The 20,247-nt window shown below is 35.9% G+C and overlaps 1 protein-coding gene across 3 annotated transcripts; it reads right to left on the bottom strand.

Moving 5' to 3' along the window:
• Positions 1 to 1,206: 1,206 nt before the first annotated feature.
• On the bottom strand, positions 1,207 to 14,812 carry gpcpd1 (glycerophosphocholine phosphodiesterase 1). Of its 3 annotated transcripts, none has more exons than XM_060866494.1 (21): positions 14,582 to 14,812; positions 13,909 to 13,980; positions 11,116 to 11,206; positions 10,932 to 11,016; positions 9,264 to 9,299; positions 9,067 to 9,142; positions 8,302 to 8,343; positions 8,089 to 8,212; positions 7,781 to 8,006; positions 7,260 to 7,422; positions 7,051 to 7,180; positions 6,575 to 6,629; positions 6,382 to 6,474; positions 6,105 to 6,182; positions 5,924 to 5,963; positions 4,701 to 4,759; positions 4,539 to 4,604; positions 4,315 to 4,451; positions 3,976 to 4,111; positions 3,619 to 3,779; positions 1,207 to 1,528 (listed from the first exon to the last, which is right to left on the bottom strand). In XM_060866494.1, the coding sequence occupies exons 2-21, from the start codon at positions 13,955 to 13,957 to the stop codon at positions 1,333 to 1,335; spliced, it is 2,043 nt and encodes a 680-aa protein (XP_060722477.1). In that variant the 5' UTR covers positions 13,958 to 13,980; positions 14,582 to 14,812; the 3' UTR covers positions 1,207 to 1,332. The 3 variants fall into 3 exon arrangements, with proteins under 3 accessions (XP_060722477.1, XP_060722478.1, XP_060722480.1); XM_060866495.1 differs by lacking the exon at positions 14,582 to 14,812 and adding an exon at positions 14,398 to 14,477; XM_060866497.1 differs by lacking the exon at positions 9,264 to 9,299 and having other exon boundaries at positions 14,582 to 14,811.
• Between the last annotated feature and the right edge of the window lie 5,435 nt (positions 14,813 to 20,247).

The following is a 20,247-nucleotide window of genomic DNA, read 5'->3' as shown; positions in this document are numbered from 1 at the left end:
CTGTTTCTCATGTTGAGCCAGAACTAATCTCAAACAAAACATGTCACATTAGTAATTCACCCCCATCAGCACAAAGCTACTATTAGGCCTGTGGTGTTAGGAATGAATGCTGGAAATGAAAACAAGCTAGAAAAATGAGAACAATAGAGTTGGACCTGCAGATCAAACACAAACACACAAAAGAAGCTTATCGTGTTCCGGAAACAGTTTTTGTTTCTCTTAAAACCTACATTTACTCCAACAAATAAATAGGACTTGGGTGGGTTTTCCTTCTCTTTGTGCCCAAAGACTGTATGAAAATATCAGTATAATTATATTATATCAAAAAACTAAACTTGCACAGTAGCAACGCAAATAACATTTTTGTATACGTGCTAGGATTAGAGCAACGATTCATAAAAAGTACAACACCCCTACCAATAAGACATTTCTGTAATTTATCATATACAGAACTATTAACACTAAAAAATACAAACAGAGAAATAACTTTATTAAATCATTATATTTCAATTGCTTCAGTCTTTATTTTCAACCTTGGGCCATGAAATGAATTATCCTGTGCAATCCCACAAGTGAGCTCAGTGGAGCATGTTTCAGACACATGGAACACAGCCCCGCTGTCATGCAGAGTGGGAGAATTATTAAAGAACATACTTAAACAGAACACTTTCAACACAGAGCCACAGCCATGCTAATATTCAGCAGATATCACGTAACAGCAGCAGTGTTTAAAAGCAGAAGACACTTCCTCAAATACTTCAAATTGTAGTGCTGCAGTGTTTACTTAATTACTTTACTTGTTACTTTAATTTAGCGACTCTTCAAGATTACATGTTTTGTGCATTAATATGCTTTGCATTCTTCATTATATACTTTACTTATGTAAGATTTATATGATTAAAATCTGCATTTTCTGATTTGACTGTTGAAATACATGTTACAGTAAACAGTGTTTAATATTTAAAAGTATATTGAGGAATGAAGTAGCTTTGAATGAGAATAAGATCCCTCGCTATGGCAACTGTTACAGTGATATTTATAGTTGTAATACCATTGAGCTGTTAATACACCAAAGGGGAAGAAAAGAAATGAAATTAAATAAATAATAATAATAAAAATTCATAAAGAAAAAATAAAAAATCAGAGCAATGCTTCCATGACATACACATATATAATAAACAACACGCATAATAATGCCCATGAAATACACTTTACTAAAATTATATCTCAAGCATATACCATTTAAATCAGTCAACATTTGGCAAAACATTGTGAAGGTGAAAACCACCTAGGCAGAAGGTATGTGATTAACTTTGCTATAAAGGCTGGAGTTCATGATGAGCTGAGTCCTGAGTCCGACTCACTGCTACCTGCACGAACCTCACCTGAGCAAGGCACATCTGAGCAGGAAATACTATACGTGGAGCAGGCACAACTCTTCAGCGTCTCCTCAGAAATCACCTCTTTTATTGATACCTGTTCTTCCACTTTAAAGATGTTGGACTGCTCAGTTAGGTCCTCACAGATTCTGGGGAATAAAAGAGAAAAAACACTGCATTCAAACAAAGGCTTTAAATGAGAAAAAAAAAATCATTATCTTTAGGTTATATCTACTTTATATAACTCCTCATTTATAATCATAACAACAAATCCAGCAGAACTGCTTAATACATGTTATATAATAACAATGCGTAATTATTTCATTGTTAATAACTCAAGCCTGAGCTGAACAAAAAAAATCACAATGCCTCAAAGCTGTAATTCAAATGGTATGTAAATACTATGTATAAATGTGATGCTTATGGAAAACCAGTGGTTTATAAGTACACCAAGTGTTATTATTAAAGACAGCAATAGCATGGTCGACTAACTGAATCGAAGTGACTGAATGTGCACATTACTGTCGCATAACTGTACGTCTCAGACGTTTTTTCTTTTTTTTATTTCTGACAGAAACTGCTTATACAAAGAGACCTGTACACAGGACGCTTCACATAATCTAATACTAATAATAAACAGATTTGTTTATTTCGAAGTGTCATTTAAAAATCATGTATTTGTTGAAGTGGTGAAGTTATTCAACTTATAATTGAATTTATAATCAGTTTCTGTTTTCTAATAACAAAAATAACAAGGTATTTTTTAGGGAGAGACACACAGCTAATTTGTCTTATGAATGGTCCACAATATGAAATCCAACAATTAAAATTAACATGTGACGCATCGTTCATTTATACATTACACACCGTAATAGTTGACAACTCGCTGTGGTTTAAGCGGAATGACACACTCCAGCCCATGTGGTTATATGTCAGTAATGCACTCAGCTTTGTGTCGAGACATGTATGGTTCCACATGGATTATTTTCATATGTGGTATTGTATTCCAGAAGAACGCAGGCAAAGCAAGGCAGTTTTCTTGAATCAGAGGTCAAGTTTATACAAGTAACAAAGGGCAATATTATGAGCTCCACTAGAATGTAATCAGTCATCATGCCTTTCTTACACAAGTTCCAAATGTGTTATGGTTCAACTTCATGTCAACCAAATGTGTCACCTGACTTCACTTCATGTTGGGCTGTTGCACATTAACACAAAGAGGATTATTTCTAGATAACCACATGTGTTGTGTGTTATTCCTTACTTAACCGAGCGTTAATCAATGGGAATCCACACCAGTAAAAAAAATGAACTGTAAGGCAACATTCATCTATAAGCTTTTTTTAATATCTATGCCATGCTGGACTGAGAGCCAAAGCAGCCATTTATTTCTAACAAAATCAAATAATGAAGCTACAGAGGTTAGTTAACAGATGCAGGGAACAGCTGGCTAAAACTGAAATCCTCTGTGAATGAGCAAAATGCAATGCTTTTGTACTAAATCATGTACAATGCTGGAAAAACACACACAAAGTGACCTAAAGAAAAACTGGTTAGGGTACTTCATAAAATGATGCGAGAGGCATGAACATGTAATGTAACTGCTAGCAATTTCACTAATTAGGCCTAATTAGTCATACAATCAGCCTCAGACATCACTGCCAGAAAATAGCACATCATGGCAATAGTGCTATCAATGAACAGTTTTTTTTCCAGGCAGGAACCAGGAAGGCCAAAAACTAAACCAAACGCATACAAGACATTGGTGGTAGACATTACTGGCTTCAGAGGAAGACTGATATTTGGCACCAAGCTTTCAGAAATTCTAAAAGACAGAGGAAAGATATTAGCATAGAGACTTTAAAAGGTTGAGAGAAATGGGTGATGAATTGAAAATGAGAAAAACATGCAAACAGCCTGGAATAGTAGTTGGACTAATCACTAAGAATTTGAATCTAATTTCAGTGCTGCAGTCTGAACACAAGGAATTAAACTAAAAATGAGGCCATAGCGCAATTACTATTACATATAATAGATATAATGACGATTGTGAGAACCAGGGACAAGAGAAACAAGGAACCTAAGTAATAAATGCATACACATGGGATATTCCAAGTTATGTAACTGCAAAGCCATATTCGTCACCAGGACAGAGTTGCCAAAATGTATTCAGTGACCACAACAAGCTGCGGTTCCTTAAATGATCATGATTATACAATGACAAAAGATTTCATAAAACCTGTCATAAATGAGGCCATCAATGCCTCTCTCCCTGAGTATCATCCTGTTCTCATGGTCATTGTTGTCATCTCCCCAGCAAAAGACCACCAGGCCTTTAGACTGGGCCTCTGTAATACAGTCCATGTTGCGCAGTAGATCCTCAGCGTGAGCACTGATACCCTGTGAACCGGAAAACGGACAAGTTTCTTTTTAATAAGAAAGGAATCTTACAAAACCGGTCACATGACAGCTCATATATATTTGCAAATGTATTTTGAGAGAAAAAAAAACTGCAATATGCTGTAAATCAATATCAGAATATATAGAAACGTGTTACAATACCCAAGGCAAGAAAGGCAAGACATCTTGCACTCACCAGTATGTTCTCACTCTGAGCAAAGCTCATAGCAATCTGTGTGGTCTGACAGCGTATATCCATTAGCTGAGGGTAGACTTCTGACACACCCTGTGTCAGGAACAGGATGGGATATTTATTCTGCTTCCGGCGCACCCTAAAACATACCACAAAAGATGTCTATTTAGCTTTGATTTTTTATTCATGACGTTTTTACACAATTGACACACTCGATCAACAATAAATACAATAAACGCGTCCTTTTAGCGCTTTGACCTAAATCGTTAAATAATATATATACACATATAACTGAATGGAAGAAAGGAGCAAATTATATATACACACACAAAATGTTCTTACATTGCACACACATCAGGGTCAAAACAAGAGAAGACGATCCTTCTCTTTCCAGCATTCTGGAGTACACAGGTGAGGATGACATCCAGGAACTGGTTCATGTTGAAGTAAGTGGACAAGTTTCCATCCCAAGAGCCATCCTAATTCCAGAAGGTAAAAAAAAAAGGTTGAATCATCCTTTAAATGTTAACAACACAATTTAAAACAGTACATATGTGAATGCTAACCTTCATCTGGGATATCCACTTCAGCTCAATATTAAATCCTACGTTGTCTGGAACAGTCTGAAAGATCTGCAGAGAAACATTGTATGCAGTTTGAAAGCTTTCACACAATGCCTGTGGAAAGAAAGAAAAAAAAAACACTCTTGATTATGTTTGTGTGAATACCTGAGAAAGTGAAGGAAATGGCTGATGTTCATCTATATATTCCTCCTCATCCTGTAAATCTTAATAAGAATACACAAATTAGTCACATCTGCCCAGAGAGTTCTCTTACATTGCTGGCAATAACAAGGTAAAAGTATTCTAGTTTAATACCAATGGAACAATATTCAGGAATGGTTTATATTATTACATCTGTACATTTGCAAACCTGAGCGTACCATGCACAAGCAGTGGCACAGTTGTCTGCCATCATACATGCATGTAACAAGAATGTGTACATTAAAGTGGTTCAGAATAGTGAAAAGTAGTGGATGCCATAACATTGTTAACAATATTATATTGTTATATTATATTGAGGCAGTGATGACTCAAGCGGTTAAGGCTCTGGGTTGCTGCTCGTAGGATTGGGGTTCAAGTCCTAGCACTGCCAAGCTGCCACCTCTGGGCCCCTGAGCAAAGCCCTCAACCCTCATCGCCTCAGGGGCACTGCATCATGCCTAACTAAAACCTCCAAAGCTGGGATAAGTGAAGAAAGAATTCCACTGTGCTGTATTGCATATGTATTCTATTTTATTCATAATATGTGATGTTACTGTTAACATTAAACGATATTAATCTGCTCGACTGGAATAAAGTTCCCATAGGGGTGAAGACCTACCTCTTCCTGAAACACTTAAACTAGCACTTCTGTTTGTTTTATCTATATATAAAAAAAAACCTGAAGAGGTTTACAGTCTGTAACCAGTGAACCAGCATTAATGTATTCACTGATAAAGACTTCACTGATAAAGAACGTCTGCCAAATGCAGTAAATGTAATATACAACCCTTGATAAAAACTTATAAACCATTCCCAGATACACAAATTCCCTGCTGATCAGCATTTCATGAAAGCTAGTTTAAGAAACCCAGTGTATTTAAACACTTTCTAATGATCAACACCATCAACATTATTTGGAAAGTGATGCTAAATTTGTCATTTTGCTGCAGTCAAAAAATAGCATACCTTATTTAATCTAGTCTAGTGTTAAGTATGCTGCGCATACAATGCTGTATCAATTAATTCAAAACATTCTTCATTTACCTTGTGAAAAATACTGAAAGAAAAAAAATACAACCCTTTTAGCATCATTTTCAATTATCATTTGATATACAAATGATAAAATTGTTACATCACAAAAGTCTGTTCAAGATGTATTGTTACTCTGCCTTAACAAAGGGATATACCTTTATGATCATGCACCTTCATAGCTGTAGAGTGGGCAAGCTGTAAAAAAAAAAATAGCATTAAATATTATAACATCTCTTGTGTGGCATTCATATAATCAAAAGATATACGTTTTCATTTTAATAAGATATTTGAATTGAAGATTTTGGAGAATGAAATCTAGTTAAGTAAAATATTTACTTTAAGAAGTTGAAGCTGGTCAAATGTCAGATCTTTCACAGGAACTTCAAACAACACCATAGAATCTTTATCATTTTTCTGTGGAAGACATGTTGAGCAATCTCAGTGAATTATGTTTTAGGTGTATAGCATTTGCTAGAAAAAGCAGTTAGTCATCCAGAAAACAACATGTAGATAATGTTGGGGTTGAAGGGTAGTTATCATTCTGTTAATGAATGCAATAAATGCAGAGATTAGATTAGGGATGTTACAATTCTAACAAGGCCAAGTTTGTCACCTTCTTAGTGGAAATACAGCATGTAAGATCATGGTACACAATTGGAACCAAGTCCTTGGACAGATGGACATCAAACTCCACGTAGGCAGCACCCTGTAATTAATGACATTAATATTTTGAGAGTTATCTTACAGGGAAACATCAGTTAAATAAAAAAAAAGCAAGTGAAGCAACATTGCTAATGTTCCCTTACATGATTAGCAGCACTTAGAAATGAGGCAATTGTGTTTTCCCTGATCTTGTGATGTCTGCAACAGAGATTAAAATCAATTGGAAATGTAAAGTTACAAACAAAAGAAAACAATCAAAGGATGATTCAGATCCACATTCAGTGTGAATGGTTGGATGGATGGTTACAACACATTACGCAAGAAGTTAAAGAAAAAAGTACATTTTGTGAAAGACAAATACAAAGACAGTTGCTCAAGTCATTCTGTACCAAGATAGCAGATTAGAACATTTGTCCCATATAGACATATTGCTGTACTTTATGTTTTCTTGTCAATGACCCCTTGCTACAGGTTTTTAAACACCTAATGCAAATGTAAGGTAGGTCTCTTTCCTTGCTGTTACCAATAACAAAATTTAACTTACATGCTCAATGTTGAATTGTGAAAATGTAAGAACAACTACGAAAGCTATGGTTCCCTTGAGAATGAGCATGCGTACTTGGCAGCATGTGTGCTCCCTGCTCCTCTGTGGCCCACATCCAGAGCACTCCTCTTCCGCCAGTACTTAGTGTAGCACTGGCTCATGTCACAATTAAAGCCTGCGATAGGCCGAATAACCAGGTAGTCCACTGCAAATCACATAACATACCAAACATATCAGACATACCTTCACATATTTACACGTGTCATTTTGATTTCAATGCATACCTCTGACTTTGCCAATTGTCTGCCTAGAACTTCTGCTCATAATTGGGAGGGTAACCACTCCAATATCTTTGCCACTTTCCAGAAAGGAAGAAGATAAGAGGCAAGCGGTGCCAACGTGTCCTGGGTGGACATCATCCTGAACGACTTTTTCACTTAGGTCCTCCTAAAGGACAAACATCAGAAACAGTGAGTCATACAACAGTTGCTGCAATGCCACTGCTTCTTGTTTCAAGTAAGCAGCTTATTTGTTTAATCGGCACTATGCTCATAGATTGTAGCAGGATGGGTGGACAATCCTCTCGTAGCTGAAAATAAATTGCTTCCCCCAAATTCTGAGCTTTCTTTGATGAAATTAATTTAAAACATATTTATAATTGAATGATAAAATAAATACTTTTCAAGATGAAGTCCATTCACACGAATAAGACAGAAAGGAAAGATACATGTAAAAAAATGTGGGAGTAACATTGGTTTATAAAAAGTTTGGATTAATCAGAGGCCAATTAATCGAAAATACATACCTCGAAAAACTCAAACACAAGCTCCAGGTTGTCAGGTTCCAATGTGTGAATGCTGTACTCAGTCCATTTCGCTGGCTCCAGGGCATAGCCACATTCTGGCTGGGAGTGACGTGACTTATAGCCACTGTCACTGATCATACTAATCTCTAGTGTGGTGGTCATCTTGTGCCATGATGAAGGGCTCTCATCATCCTCCTCCAATTCAATACCTTCCAGCAATTTAAGTCTAAAGCATGTAATAAACTTAAAATTTTACTTCAATAAATAAATAAATAAATAAATAAATACTATCTAAGATCAACCATTACCTAAAGCGGGATGTCTTGTATTTCTTCTTAGTAATAGACACTGGTGGCTTAACAGAGTAATGAAGACGTAGACGGATCTCTGTCTGACATGTCAACCAGCCAGAGTCCAAACATTCAACACCATCTGCATGGTAAAACCACATTTTAGCACCACATTAGAACAACTTCACATAAGTCATGCAACTTATGGTGTTCAAACTGTATACAACTTACTAGAGAATCCAAACAGGCCATCATCAATTTCAATATTCAATTCTGTAAAGACAAAACTGGTGTTGGTATAATTTACATCTACAAGCACATCTACAAAAGTGGAATCTCAAGGGCAGAGCAATAGTACATACCCAAGACTTTTCCTTTTTTATTGACAAATTCAGTTTTTCCAATTCAAATATAGCAATAAAATGACTATAAAATTTGTAAACTCAAACATTAAATGCTCTGCACTAGAAATACCTCCAAATATTTGTAGATGTCTATTTCATATAAGCATCAAGCATGACAGCAAATATAATCTACTTTATTATGTTAAGTGTTTATGCTGTGAGTACATGAAGGGAAAGTTATAAATTAAATAATCTTCCTGTATGAAAAAAAAATGATCCTAAATGGATGTTTCAAAATGCTCTAGGCATTAGGTAGAATAATTTATAATCAAACAAAAAACAGAGAATAAGAAGAATCATAAAATAAGTGGGAAAATATTGTGTTCCTTAACATTTTTTTCTGTTAAAAAAACTTACATTAAAATGAATTTTTTAAATTATAAACTGGTAGTAAAAATAAGTAAAGATGTTGAATTGCTTAAGATAAGTTAATAGCCATGTAGTAACAAAAGAGGGGTTGACAAGTGATGTGAAGCCATTTGGTCAGTGTATTTTGTAAATGTGCTGTATGAGTAAGTTGGGCAGCAAAATAGGCACCCTGCAAATGACTGAAACACTGAACCAAACCGTGCGCTATTCTGGATTTATATACCTGAGGAACTCAATGACCGAGGCTGATGATGGGTCTCCCAATTATTGATTATGACTTGACTTGGACCACCTGCATTCTGTAATTCCAATGTTTAACATGGTGTTAAGAATATTGTGGGGAAAATTTTAAATTAAAGCAGACTTTGGTCTCAGCCAAAGTCATGCTCTAAAACAAGTAACTTGAGCTGGTATATTCACCACTTTCTCAGCCACCCAGCCACAGTTGGTTGGCATCTGAAAAGTGGATTCATTAGTCAAAAGAAATACATGGCATTACAAGGCTACACAAGTGATTTAACATTTGTTAGATTAGATTGCTGACTTACTAAAGAAATTTACACACTATTATACTTACCATTCTGAAATTAGAAACTCTGATTGCTAAAATTGGAAGATTTTTAAAAACAGTTCTAACATTTAAAGCTACAGTATGTAGGATTTCTTGGTTGAACATGAAAACAATCAGGGGAGCTACTCTTGAGCTTCTGGGATTTGTCACGGGACTCCTATAATACAGATTTACAGGAATTTAGAGCTGTCAAATTTAATTTGGTGGGAAGTTTTGAACACATACATTGTTCACCTACTCAAACTGGCTAGATCCTAGTTAATCATGTCTGAAAGAAGACCCCAAATGTCCAGCACTCAAAAAAAGTCTTTCCCTTCAACTGTACAAAAGTTAGGTATCGACAAACAAGTAGAGTGCACTGATAGATTATACCTCCGTCATACCAGGTCTTGGGTTTCAGAAGTAGTGCACGAGTGTTGGTCACCAAGCTCTCTGCTTTATACTGATGTTATACAAGTAGTATGTTTGGACCATGCTACTAAGTCTAAGATTCTCAAACATAGTGCTAAATGATAAACAAAACAAAACACAAAACAAGCAATTTTATCAAGCTAGCTCTCTAATGTCCTTTTCAATACTACTCTGTTTGTTGCATTTAAGTATAAAGGTTTTTATTCTCGTAATATTTGATAACATTGGCAGACATAAATAATGATAGAGAGCAGATTACATCTCAAACTGCCACATTTAATACTGTTACTCTACCAAATGTGTCTACATTAATTAAATCTGTATTATCTACTTGTCACAGACTCTTTTCTGTAGCTTAAAATCTTACATCCTGTAGCTTTAATATTGTCTACAAATCACCACAAGCTACACTTTGAACAAAAGCTAACACTTCAATGTAAGTTCAGTGTGGAATATGATTGAAATAATTATTATCTAAGGGGCAGCAATCCAGAGGCTGAACAAACAATCATGTATAATTATCAGTTATACAACATGTATAATAAAAAGACTGAATTCCATGCATGTGAATGCTAAAGGAATGAAAACAGGTTCTACCTCAAAATCCAAAATTAACCAGTAATTTTAACAACATTAAGTGTTCTGAGAGCCTGTATGTTGTTTCTACTGTGTACTCTATGAGTTGTTGAACTTGCTCTCAAATCACAGCCATTCAAACAAACAAAAAACAAATCTATTCATAATGATATCAGTAAAATGATTTCAATGCTGATGTGTAAATCATGCAGCCCTCTTTAATAAAAGTGAACTGTAAACAGCCAAGTATCAACTCCCCAAAAGTAAATACGCATAATTAAACCTGGAGCCACAGCTCCTCCCACCAAGACTGACATGTTTCGCTTATGAAAGTTTACTGTTGAATCATGCAAAAATTAAATTCATATAGAAAAATTATAATCTAAACTATCAGGATATTTAGTTTCAATTCTAATGCTTGAGTAAAAATCTCTCCTGTAAAATGAAAATGCTTAACATCTGAAATTATTTAATACAGGTCTAGTAATGAGCATTTTAGATGTTCAAATGTGGTGTAGAAAAGTTCTCACCTTCGTTTCCAGGAAGAACCCCTTAAAATAGCGATACTTGATTTCTACTCCCTTTGAAACTGTGATGGATATTTTCCAAACATTGCTGAAAGAATTCAGAGTAGATATCATTTTGAATCATAATCTAATATATAGATAGATAGATAGATAGATATCAGAAAACAAAAGAGAATAAAAAACATACCCATCCCCTTCTGTGGGTTGTAGAGGCAGTGCTTTTTGATAGCACCAACTGCCTAGCGTCTCACAGCTTCCAACTACTGCTATTACTTCACCTGGTACAAAAAAATTAGTAATCTTTAAATAACTGAAAATAGGGAAGAAAAAAAAGTTCCACCCTGAATGAGCTGCAGTTAATCAGGTTATAATTATTATAATTTAACATGGTGCTTTCAATGGCCTTCAAGATTTATGGTCTTAAGAAATATGAAAATATTATTACTTTTTCAGTTTAGACATCTTTTAGTCAACAACATTTTGGTCAATTTTTACATTGGTTATTTTATTTTCCTACACTACCAACAATGCTGTTTGACTACTGATAGTGGGGCAAGAGGTCAAGTTCTTCAACATTTATTGCAATATGGTTGTTAATACTGTCATGTTTGTCATCTCATAGATCACTAACTAAACTAGCTGAGTCTCTGCCGTAACAATTGTATTGTTGCATTGCATTTTGGAGCTTTGGGCCCAAAGGCTTTCTGTCTCCATTAAATCTATGTAGGCTTCCTCAGTATCCAACAGCGCTGGGTGACAGTGTGTGACTGTTCTGAGTTTGCTCTCCTGTGTAATAGATTCTTTTAATACCTCATTGTAACTGTGTCAGCATTCCTCCCCTGTAACACCAGCATGACACACAACTGTTAACTTTTCTTTGACTCAGTTGACTTTGTTTATATTCATAGATTCATAGTAGCCTGGACTAAAAAAATAACAGAGGGCATCTAATGTGAGATGCATGCCTTCTGTAATTCTGTCATACAGGCTCAGAGCTCTTACAAGGTCATCTGTTGAACATAAATGGTATTAAATAAGCGATAAACACAACTAAAAATAGTAGTAAGGTTACTTCACTACCAGAAAAATCCATGACCACCTGTTGATAGACTTAAACCAATCACATTTTTCCAGGTTTGTGGATAACAGAGCTCCAAGTATTGATGACAGTCTGACAAGGGCATCCTGTCACAGTAACAAAAAATGAATCCATTGTAAGGGATCCATCTAAGACTGTACATCATATGCCTGGCACCTGACAACCATTGTATTAGACCCCAATCCTTTATCTTGCTCATAGTGATCCCATAAAATAACTACAGGTCACAATTTCTGTGTGAAGTCCACGTAAGTTGTGTCCAGGTAACCCTAATCCATCCTCTTGTACATTTTGTTTTTTAAGAATCACACTTTGCCTGACTTCTCCCCTTACATCAAATCTGATCTAAATCATAGGCAGTGTAAAATTTTAAGGCAGTGTAAAATCTCAACCGAGTATCAGTGTTCCGACTTCGTCCCAATGAAAAAGGCTTGATAAAAGAATACAACATGGTCTCTATTACCAAGAGAGCAAATAAATTATTTTTTGCTCGCTTAACAACAGAGGCTTATTATATTAATTCTGTTTGAGACTCTCAAAGATTTTATGACTTAATTACTAGTAAGATTTCTGACATTTACATTTCCAGCATTTAGCAGAAGCCCTTATCCACAGCGACTTACATTTTTATCTTTATAAAGGTTTTTATTCTCGTAATACTTGATAACATTGGCAGATATAAATAATGTTAGAGAGTGGTTTACATCTCAAACTGCCACATTTAATACTACATTACTTTACCAAATGTGTCTACATTAATTAAATATGCATTATCTACTTGTCACAGACTCTTTTCTGTAGCCTAAAATCTTACGCCATGTAGCTTTAAAAATGTCTACAAATCACCGCAAGCTACACTTTGAACAAAAGCTAACACTTCAACGTAAGTTCAGTGTGGAATATGATTGAAATAGTCATTATCTAACTGGCAGCAATCCAGAGGCTGAACAAACAATCATGTATAATTTTCAGTTCCGACATGTATAATAAAAAGACTGAATTCCATACATGTGTATGCTAAAGGCATGAAAACTGGTTTACCCAGTAATTTTAACAACATTAAACAGTAATTTTAACATTATATTTTGAATATAACTAAATATAACTAAAATATAACTATAAACTGTAACTAAATATAACCCTAATCCATCCTCTTGTACATTTTGTTTTTTTAAGAATCACACTTTGCCTGACTTCTCCCCTTACATCAAATCTGATCTAATACATATTTTAAGGCAGTGTAAAATGTCAACCGAGTATCAGTGTTCCGACTTCGTCCTAATAAAAAAAGTCTTGATAAAAGAATACGACATGGTCTCTATTACCAAGAGAGCAAATAAATTATTTTTTGCTCGCTTAACAACAGAGGCTTATTATATTAATTCTGTTTGAGACTCTCAAAGATTTTATGACTTAATTACTACAAAGATTTCTGACATTTACTTTTCCAGCGTTTAGCAGACGCCCTTATCCACAGCGACTTACATTTTGATCTCATTTTAAACAAGTGAGCGATTGAGGGTTAAGAACCTAGTTCATGTACCAAACAGTGGCAGCTTGGTGGACGTGGGATTCAAACCCATGACCTTCTGATCAGTATCCCAAATACTTAACCACTTATCACTTCCCAAATTTCTATGCGTTAATTATTTATTCCTGAATGGTATGTTTTTTAATTGCTTAAAAACGTATAGAAAAAATGCAATTATTCCTCATAAACTTTGTTTTTTTTAATGACACTGGCCTTTTGAAATATACCTATTTTTCCTGAGAAAACTTGGCACACTTGAGTGTTTTCCTTCACAAAATGTCATCACCTTCAGCAATCCAGCACCTTAACCACTAGTCCACCACACCACCATTTCTTGTTGTCCCACTTACCAAACAATGTAGTTCCCCGAACAGTAAGAGTCACTTGAATACAGTCCATGGCTGCTTCTGAGGTACAAATACCTGAAAATAAAACAACACTGAGCTCAATGTAAAGAACATTATGTCCAAAACAAAGCGTTCACACGTTCACAGATGACCACACCGGCTAATGTTACCCCTGCTGTGGCATTACGACTTACATTACCTTACATTCACGACGTGTTATCATAAAACAGTCTTAAAGTTAAATGGAGGTTTAACTGTTAAACCAAGACAAGAATTTCTGTCTGTCCACAAGCGATAAGACACCGAAAAGATCAACGCCTCAGAGCTCAGAAAGCTAACACGTTAGCAATGTATAAGCTATCAATGTTTTCTGATTTAACCTACACCATTTTACTAAAAATATGACAGCGTTAAAACCTCCAAAAGAAGGTCCCTAAACGCTATAATGTAAATGTCACGTTACATTTGTAAAGAACAGAAAACAACACGTACTGTTTGAATCCCTATAGACAGCTAGCTATCTAAACCGGTCCCAGCCGGTTCTGTGCTGAGGACATCAAGCGACTAGCGAACAACAAGATCTCCGACAAAACCCTGCAATCAAAGCTAACATTCTGACACCAGATGGTATGACGTGGTAAATACAGAACCATTAAAAAGAACGTAAACACGTTACCATGGAGACGTAAATTCGGGATATTCACAGCTAGGCTAAACTGGATGCTAACTGAACACAGACCTCTCCATGTAGCAAGCCGTTAAATCTCTCATTTAACGATAAAGAACTAAAATTATAACATTCACTTTATACGTTTAAACGAATTTGAAGGTTTTATCTCCGTAATTCGTTAATTGGACAATACAACGGTCCGGAAATACAACGGTCCGGAAAATGTTAAAATATTAGTCGTGAAATGATAATTAGCTCCTCCTACATATCCGTAATAGGAAGTCACGTTGGTAAACAAAAAGCCGTGCGTCCCGGCTACGTCATCACGCTGGCCAAGTTCAGTCTGTTCAAGACGCAGGGTTCAACCAGGATAGAGGTGCAAACGTGCCATCTATCGGAGGTTAGGGCTAATACTCCGTTGTCACCAATCAATCACTGCATATACGTACAGTACAAACCCACATGTTTGTTAGCTAAACTTCATTTGTATACCAAGAGATTCTCTATTGAGCCTGTTCAGAAGACACCCTTATCCAGAGTCACTTACATTTTATCTCAATTTATACAACTGAGAGTTAAGGGCCTGGTCCAGGGGCTCAGCAGTGGCAGCTTGGTGGACCTGGGATTTGATCCTATGACTTTTTGATCAACAGTCTGATACCAATAGGCTACCTCATCCCACGTGGGTGCACACTCCAGTGACTATAATCAATTTCATCAATTTAGGTCTAATCAATTAAGGCCTAATTATGTTAAGTGGTAACACCTGCTCTGTGAAGTACAATTAAGGGGCAAAGCTTTCATTTGAATTCTCAGTCACTGTGACCATGGCCAAGAAGAAAGAACTCAGTCATGATCTTTGTACGCGTGTTGTCAGTGCCTACACACAGAAAAATCAAGGTACAGTAAAGTACCTAAAAGAGTACAAATGCTTTGTCGCCCCAGCTGTACCCTAGCAGGGTACAGAAATGTACCTCTGAACACTGGTACATTTTTGTACCTTCTTGTTTGTACCTCTAAAAGAACAATTTCGCACCCCTAGTGATAGAAATGGTACATTTTTGTACCTTCTTGTTTGTACCTCTAAAGAACAATTTTGCACCCCTAGTGATAGAAATGGTACATTTTTGTACCTTCTTGTTTGTACCTCTAAAGAACAATTTTGCACCCCTAGTGATAGAAATGTACCTTTATGTTATGGTTTAAAATTACATCCTGGTATTCTCCCAGGGCCCTTCACTAATATCCAGCTGAACTGATTTGTCCTATTAAAGTAAAAATTAAAAAATAGAAAGACACTTGCATGGATGGGGGGAAGACTCAATTCCAATTCGTTCAGAGGCATTAGGCTTTGAGCATTTTGTTACCTGTTTAAATACAAAACATAGGCAATGCATTTTTCACATTTTTTTTAATCACAAAAATAACAAATTTGAGTATTAAAGTACAGACCATTCTCAATTCAGTTTTATAACTAATACTAGATATTCTGTACCACACTAACAATTCAATTAACACAGAATTTCAATTCCTGTGCTAAACATAGTGCATGTTTTACAAGCATTTAAACAAAATGTAACAATTCTTGAATAAAATACAGAACATTAGCAATTCAACTCATATACTGGATGTTCTGTATAAAACCACTTAGAATATTTAAAATGAACATGTACAATGCATTTCAATTCCTTCAGAGCTTAAATACAAAACTGAAATCATCGGGCCCAATGAGCAGTTCATTAATCAGTTTTAAATACTAAACTCAGGCATTTTAACATCCTATCCTCGCTTTTGCAGACTTGTTTTTACTTTTGTCCCTCTTTAGACCAACCATCACTGATTATCAGTATGTCAACTTGTATTTTGAACATTAAAACCACATATCTGATAAAAATCTGGACGGAAGACTTGCATTAAACAGACAGTTTACCCAAAAACTTAATTCTGTCATTTACTCATCCTCATGTAGTTCCAAACCTCTAATTAAATGAAGATATTTTGAAGAATGTTGGTAGCCAGACAGTTAATGGTAGCCATTGACTTCCATATTAGGAAAACAATAAAAATACTACGCAAGTCAATGGCTACCAACAACTGTCTGGATACCAAAATTCTTCAAAATATCTTCTGTGTTCAATTGAAGAAAGAATTCATATAGGTTTGGAACAACATGAGGGTGAGTAAATGACAAGTTTCATTTTTGGTTGAACTATGACTGTAATGGCAGGTATAAAGGGGGGAACAATTCTCTCTATTAATACTTGTACACTAAGCATCCTCATCATATGACCTTGCCAAAAACCTACAAGCATTTATACAAAATGTCTCAATCCAGCATACAGATTACCATCAACTGTATATGTGTCAAGTGATGTGTGGTCAAACTCATCTCCAGGTTTGAGCAAAATCCAGTCACTGTCTACTCTTACACGATATGCATGAAAATGTGAATCAAAGGACAACGGAAGCAAGATTTTACTGCAAAGCACCCATGTGGTGTCAATGTTAAGAATGTACTTGATCTGGCCAAACACAGGAATTTTTTCAACATGTAAAAGGTCTAACGTCAACACGTCACTAACAGTATACTTGATATTGTCTGCAGTCAGTTGAGAGACACGTTGCATTAATTTGCCATCAAATTCTACATCCCTGAAGTTGCCATTTTCTCTTAGAGCAGTCTGAAGATCAATGGGTAGAGACAATAAGGGTGTGCATATACTTCTACCTGGCACCTTTTCACAATCACCCAAGATATTGTCTGGTGAAAGTTCCCAGCATTGTTTGAACTGGTGCCGATTGCTCAGAGTCATTGTTACATTTACAAAACTTCGACAGTTATAAGTCAGATTCTTAAAATATTGATGTTTTCCTTCGAATCTCATACACCAATGAGAACGAAGAGGACCGTACATTAACATTAATCTGGGATAATGTATAAGATAGTGGCATTTAGGTGTTAAAACACTTCCAAATACTTCTGTCATCTCTGAAAGGAATGCATGTACAAGTACTTCTAGATTTGCTAGTTCATCTTTCCTCAACTTAGCTGCCATGACAATATCTGCAATCTCTTTACATAATAAGAACACGTGCCAATATCTGGTGCCAGGAGGAACACGATGACCCATTATAAATGGCAACAATCTGAAAAGACACCATTTCTGAGCAGCTGTTCCTATGATCCCTGAGGTGTGAAGAAGTCGTTCAGACAACAGCACAGGCTTATTGGCCTTGTCATTCTGACCAAAAGAGAATTTTTGAAGCTCTTCATTTATCTCAGTTACAGTTATATGCTTTTGTTTATGAGCTTCGCAAATAACATGCTTCAATATCAGTGGAAAAACTCCCTCCAACATATCATGCATGATGTCTGGGGGCAAAGACTTGGTCACATCAAAATAACCTAGCGCATCAAATGAACAAGTGCTGCGTACACCATACAAAGCAGCATTTTCTTTGTTATGCTGGACACACTGGAGATGATATTCGTGGACTTCAGTTGTTCTTAGAACAAAACTATCTTCCTGGAAATTTTGATTAATTTCTGAATGTGTTGCCATACAATAACGACAAATTCGACCCGAGTTGAAACACATGCGAAAACCACCAATCATATGCGATGACAGATTGTCAGCAGAAAACGTTGCTAAAGCAGCATAAACTTTGTGTTCTGTTCCACAGACATTCACAGTGAAGCCATCAGTTGAAAGCTGTTTTAGGTCATCTATCAATGGTTTTAATACGATATCCATACCAAACTCTTTCAAATGGGAATGACGAACCAGCAGAGCTAAATGAATGTGCTTAAGATGAGATCGATACATTCCACCTAAATTTCCAACTGTGTAGTAAAATCCACACAACTTATACTTCATTCTCTTAGGACCTAAAGGGTTAACTATTTCAAATTCGTCTTCATATAAATGAAGTCTTAAAGCATCTGGATGTTCTCTAAAAAACAAATGTTCCTTGAAATAAAGGCCATCTTTATAGTCCATCAGAAACAGTTCATCTTGGACCTTGTTATTTTCAGATAGTATTTGATTCCAGACATCTTCATGGGAACAGTATTTTTTTAAAACTTCAGAGATGGAAACATAGGAATAGGTTCCTATTTTGTTCCCTGAAGGGCCTCTCAGTGTGTGGTGAACAGGTTCTGTATAGTCCATCTTGGCCTTACAATGTTCTTTAATCATATGTGGAGAACGAACCACCTCAAAAGCTTTATCAAAGAAATCAGATGAATCCAAAACCTGCTGAAGTTCAGGACACTTTGAAATATCAAAACCACTATTTTCAAGATGATGAGAAATAAAATCATCATAGTTCTCTTTAAAAAAAGAAAAGAGAAATTTGACATCATCTGCAATGTCTTGTTGGACTGACAAATGTAGAAGGTTTTTCTCTCTGCATTTAAGAATGAATCCAAATAGATGTTCTTGGAAATCTTCTAAAAGTTTATCTAAAAGTGGCATAACTTGAGGATCAGAGGAATTTGGATCAGATGAATTTTGCTGATCAGGGTAAAAGCTGTGTTGCTGTACTGCTGACTCTTCTTCACTGGGACAGTCCAAAATTGTAACTGCATCCCTGTATCATTCAGATGTTTTCAAAACTCACTCCATTAGGCGTTCTTAAGTATGGGTACTTTTTGACTACATCCTCCACAGACATTCCTTCCATGATTTCTCGACGTCTCCAGGAGAACGTTCGTGCCATGCGGTCTTTGACAGTCGAGATGTCTGGATGTTTCTTCTGATACTCACTTTGTAGAACGTTCACATGGACCTCAACAGACGTTGAATCCTCCCCAACACAAGTTTCCTTTGTCAGAACAACAAACAGAGAATGCTTAAAGGCAGCGACAGATTTGTGAAAAGTGAATCCGGACCCTAATGTTCAGTCAGTGAAAGAGTTAGGTGTATGCAAAAATATTTAAATGTCTGTAATATCTACGCAAGACGTGATAGTCTAGCCTGAAAAAAATTCTAAACGCTGTTTGAGCATAAGAATCAACATTTATAGGATAGGTTACGCAAGTTTTCGTTGTAAAATCGGAAAAAAATGCTTAATTTGAGCAGATTTCGATATTTTCCTCAGCAGACGGCGCGAAGCGGGAAAAATGGGTTGCGCTGCCCAATTCTGGGGCTAAATGGCGATGTTAAGTGGAAGCATTTTACATGGCTTACTTGACTAAATGGACAAAATAACTGTGTGTAACCCAACTAGCAACAAGCCATAACGTGCTTAGTGTAGTTAACGATAGTTTAAGATTTGCTTGTAAAGGTTATTGATAGCTAACACTAGCATGCTATGAACAGAAAAAAAAATCAAGATTCGGTTACTTACCCCTGAATTTCCTTGCCTCTTCTTCGTTAATCTGTATTCCAGCTTCAATTATTTTCAGAATTAGTTCATCCGTGGAAAAACTCGACAGGGATGGACAATTAACCGACATTTTCGCTCATTTCACGCACGCAAGTGAGAAAGAATGTGTACTCACTGTGCAACGTGCAAAGAAGATATCCTGCCTTCTGAATAGACGAGCCAATGGCTTTTAAATTATGATTTTGTGATCTCTGATTTGCTGCATAATGTACCTTAAGCTTGTTAAAAGTACAATTATGTACCCTTTGCTGTCAGAACTAATTTTGTACCTTTAAATTAAA

The sequence above is a fragment of the Tachysurus vachellii genome, chromosome 3 (genome assembly GCF_030014155.1).
Source record: "Tachysurus vachellii isolate PV-2020 chromosome 3, HZAU_Pvac_v1, whole genome shotgun sequence".
NCBI lineage: Eukaryota > Metazoa > Chordata > Actinopteri > Siluriformes > Bagridae > Tachysurus > Tachysurus vachellii.
Note: the sequence above shows the minus strand (reverse complement) of the source record. Positions and strands in the feature narration are given on the sequence as shown.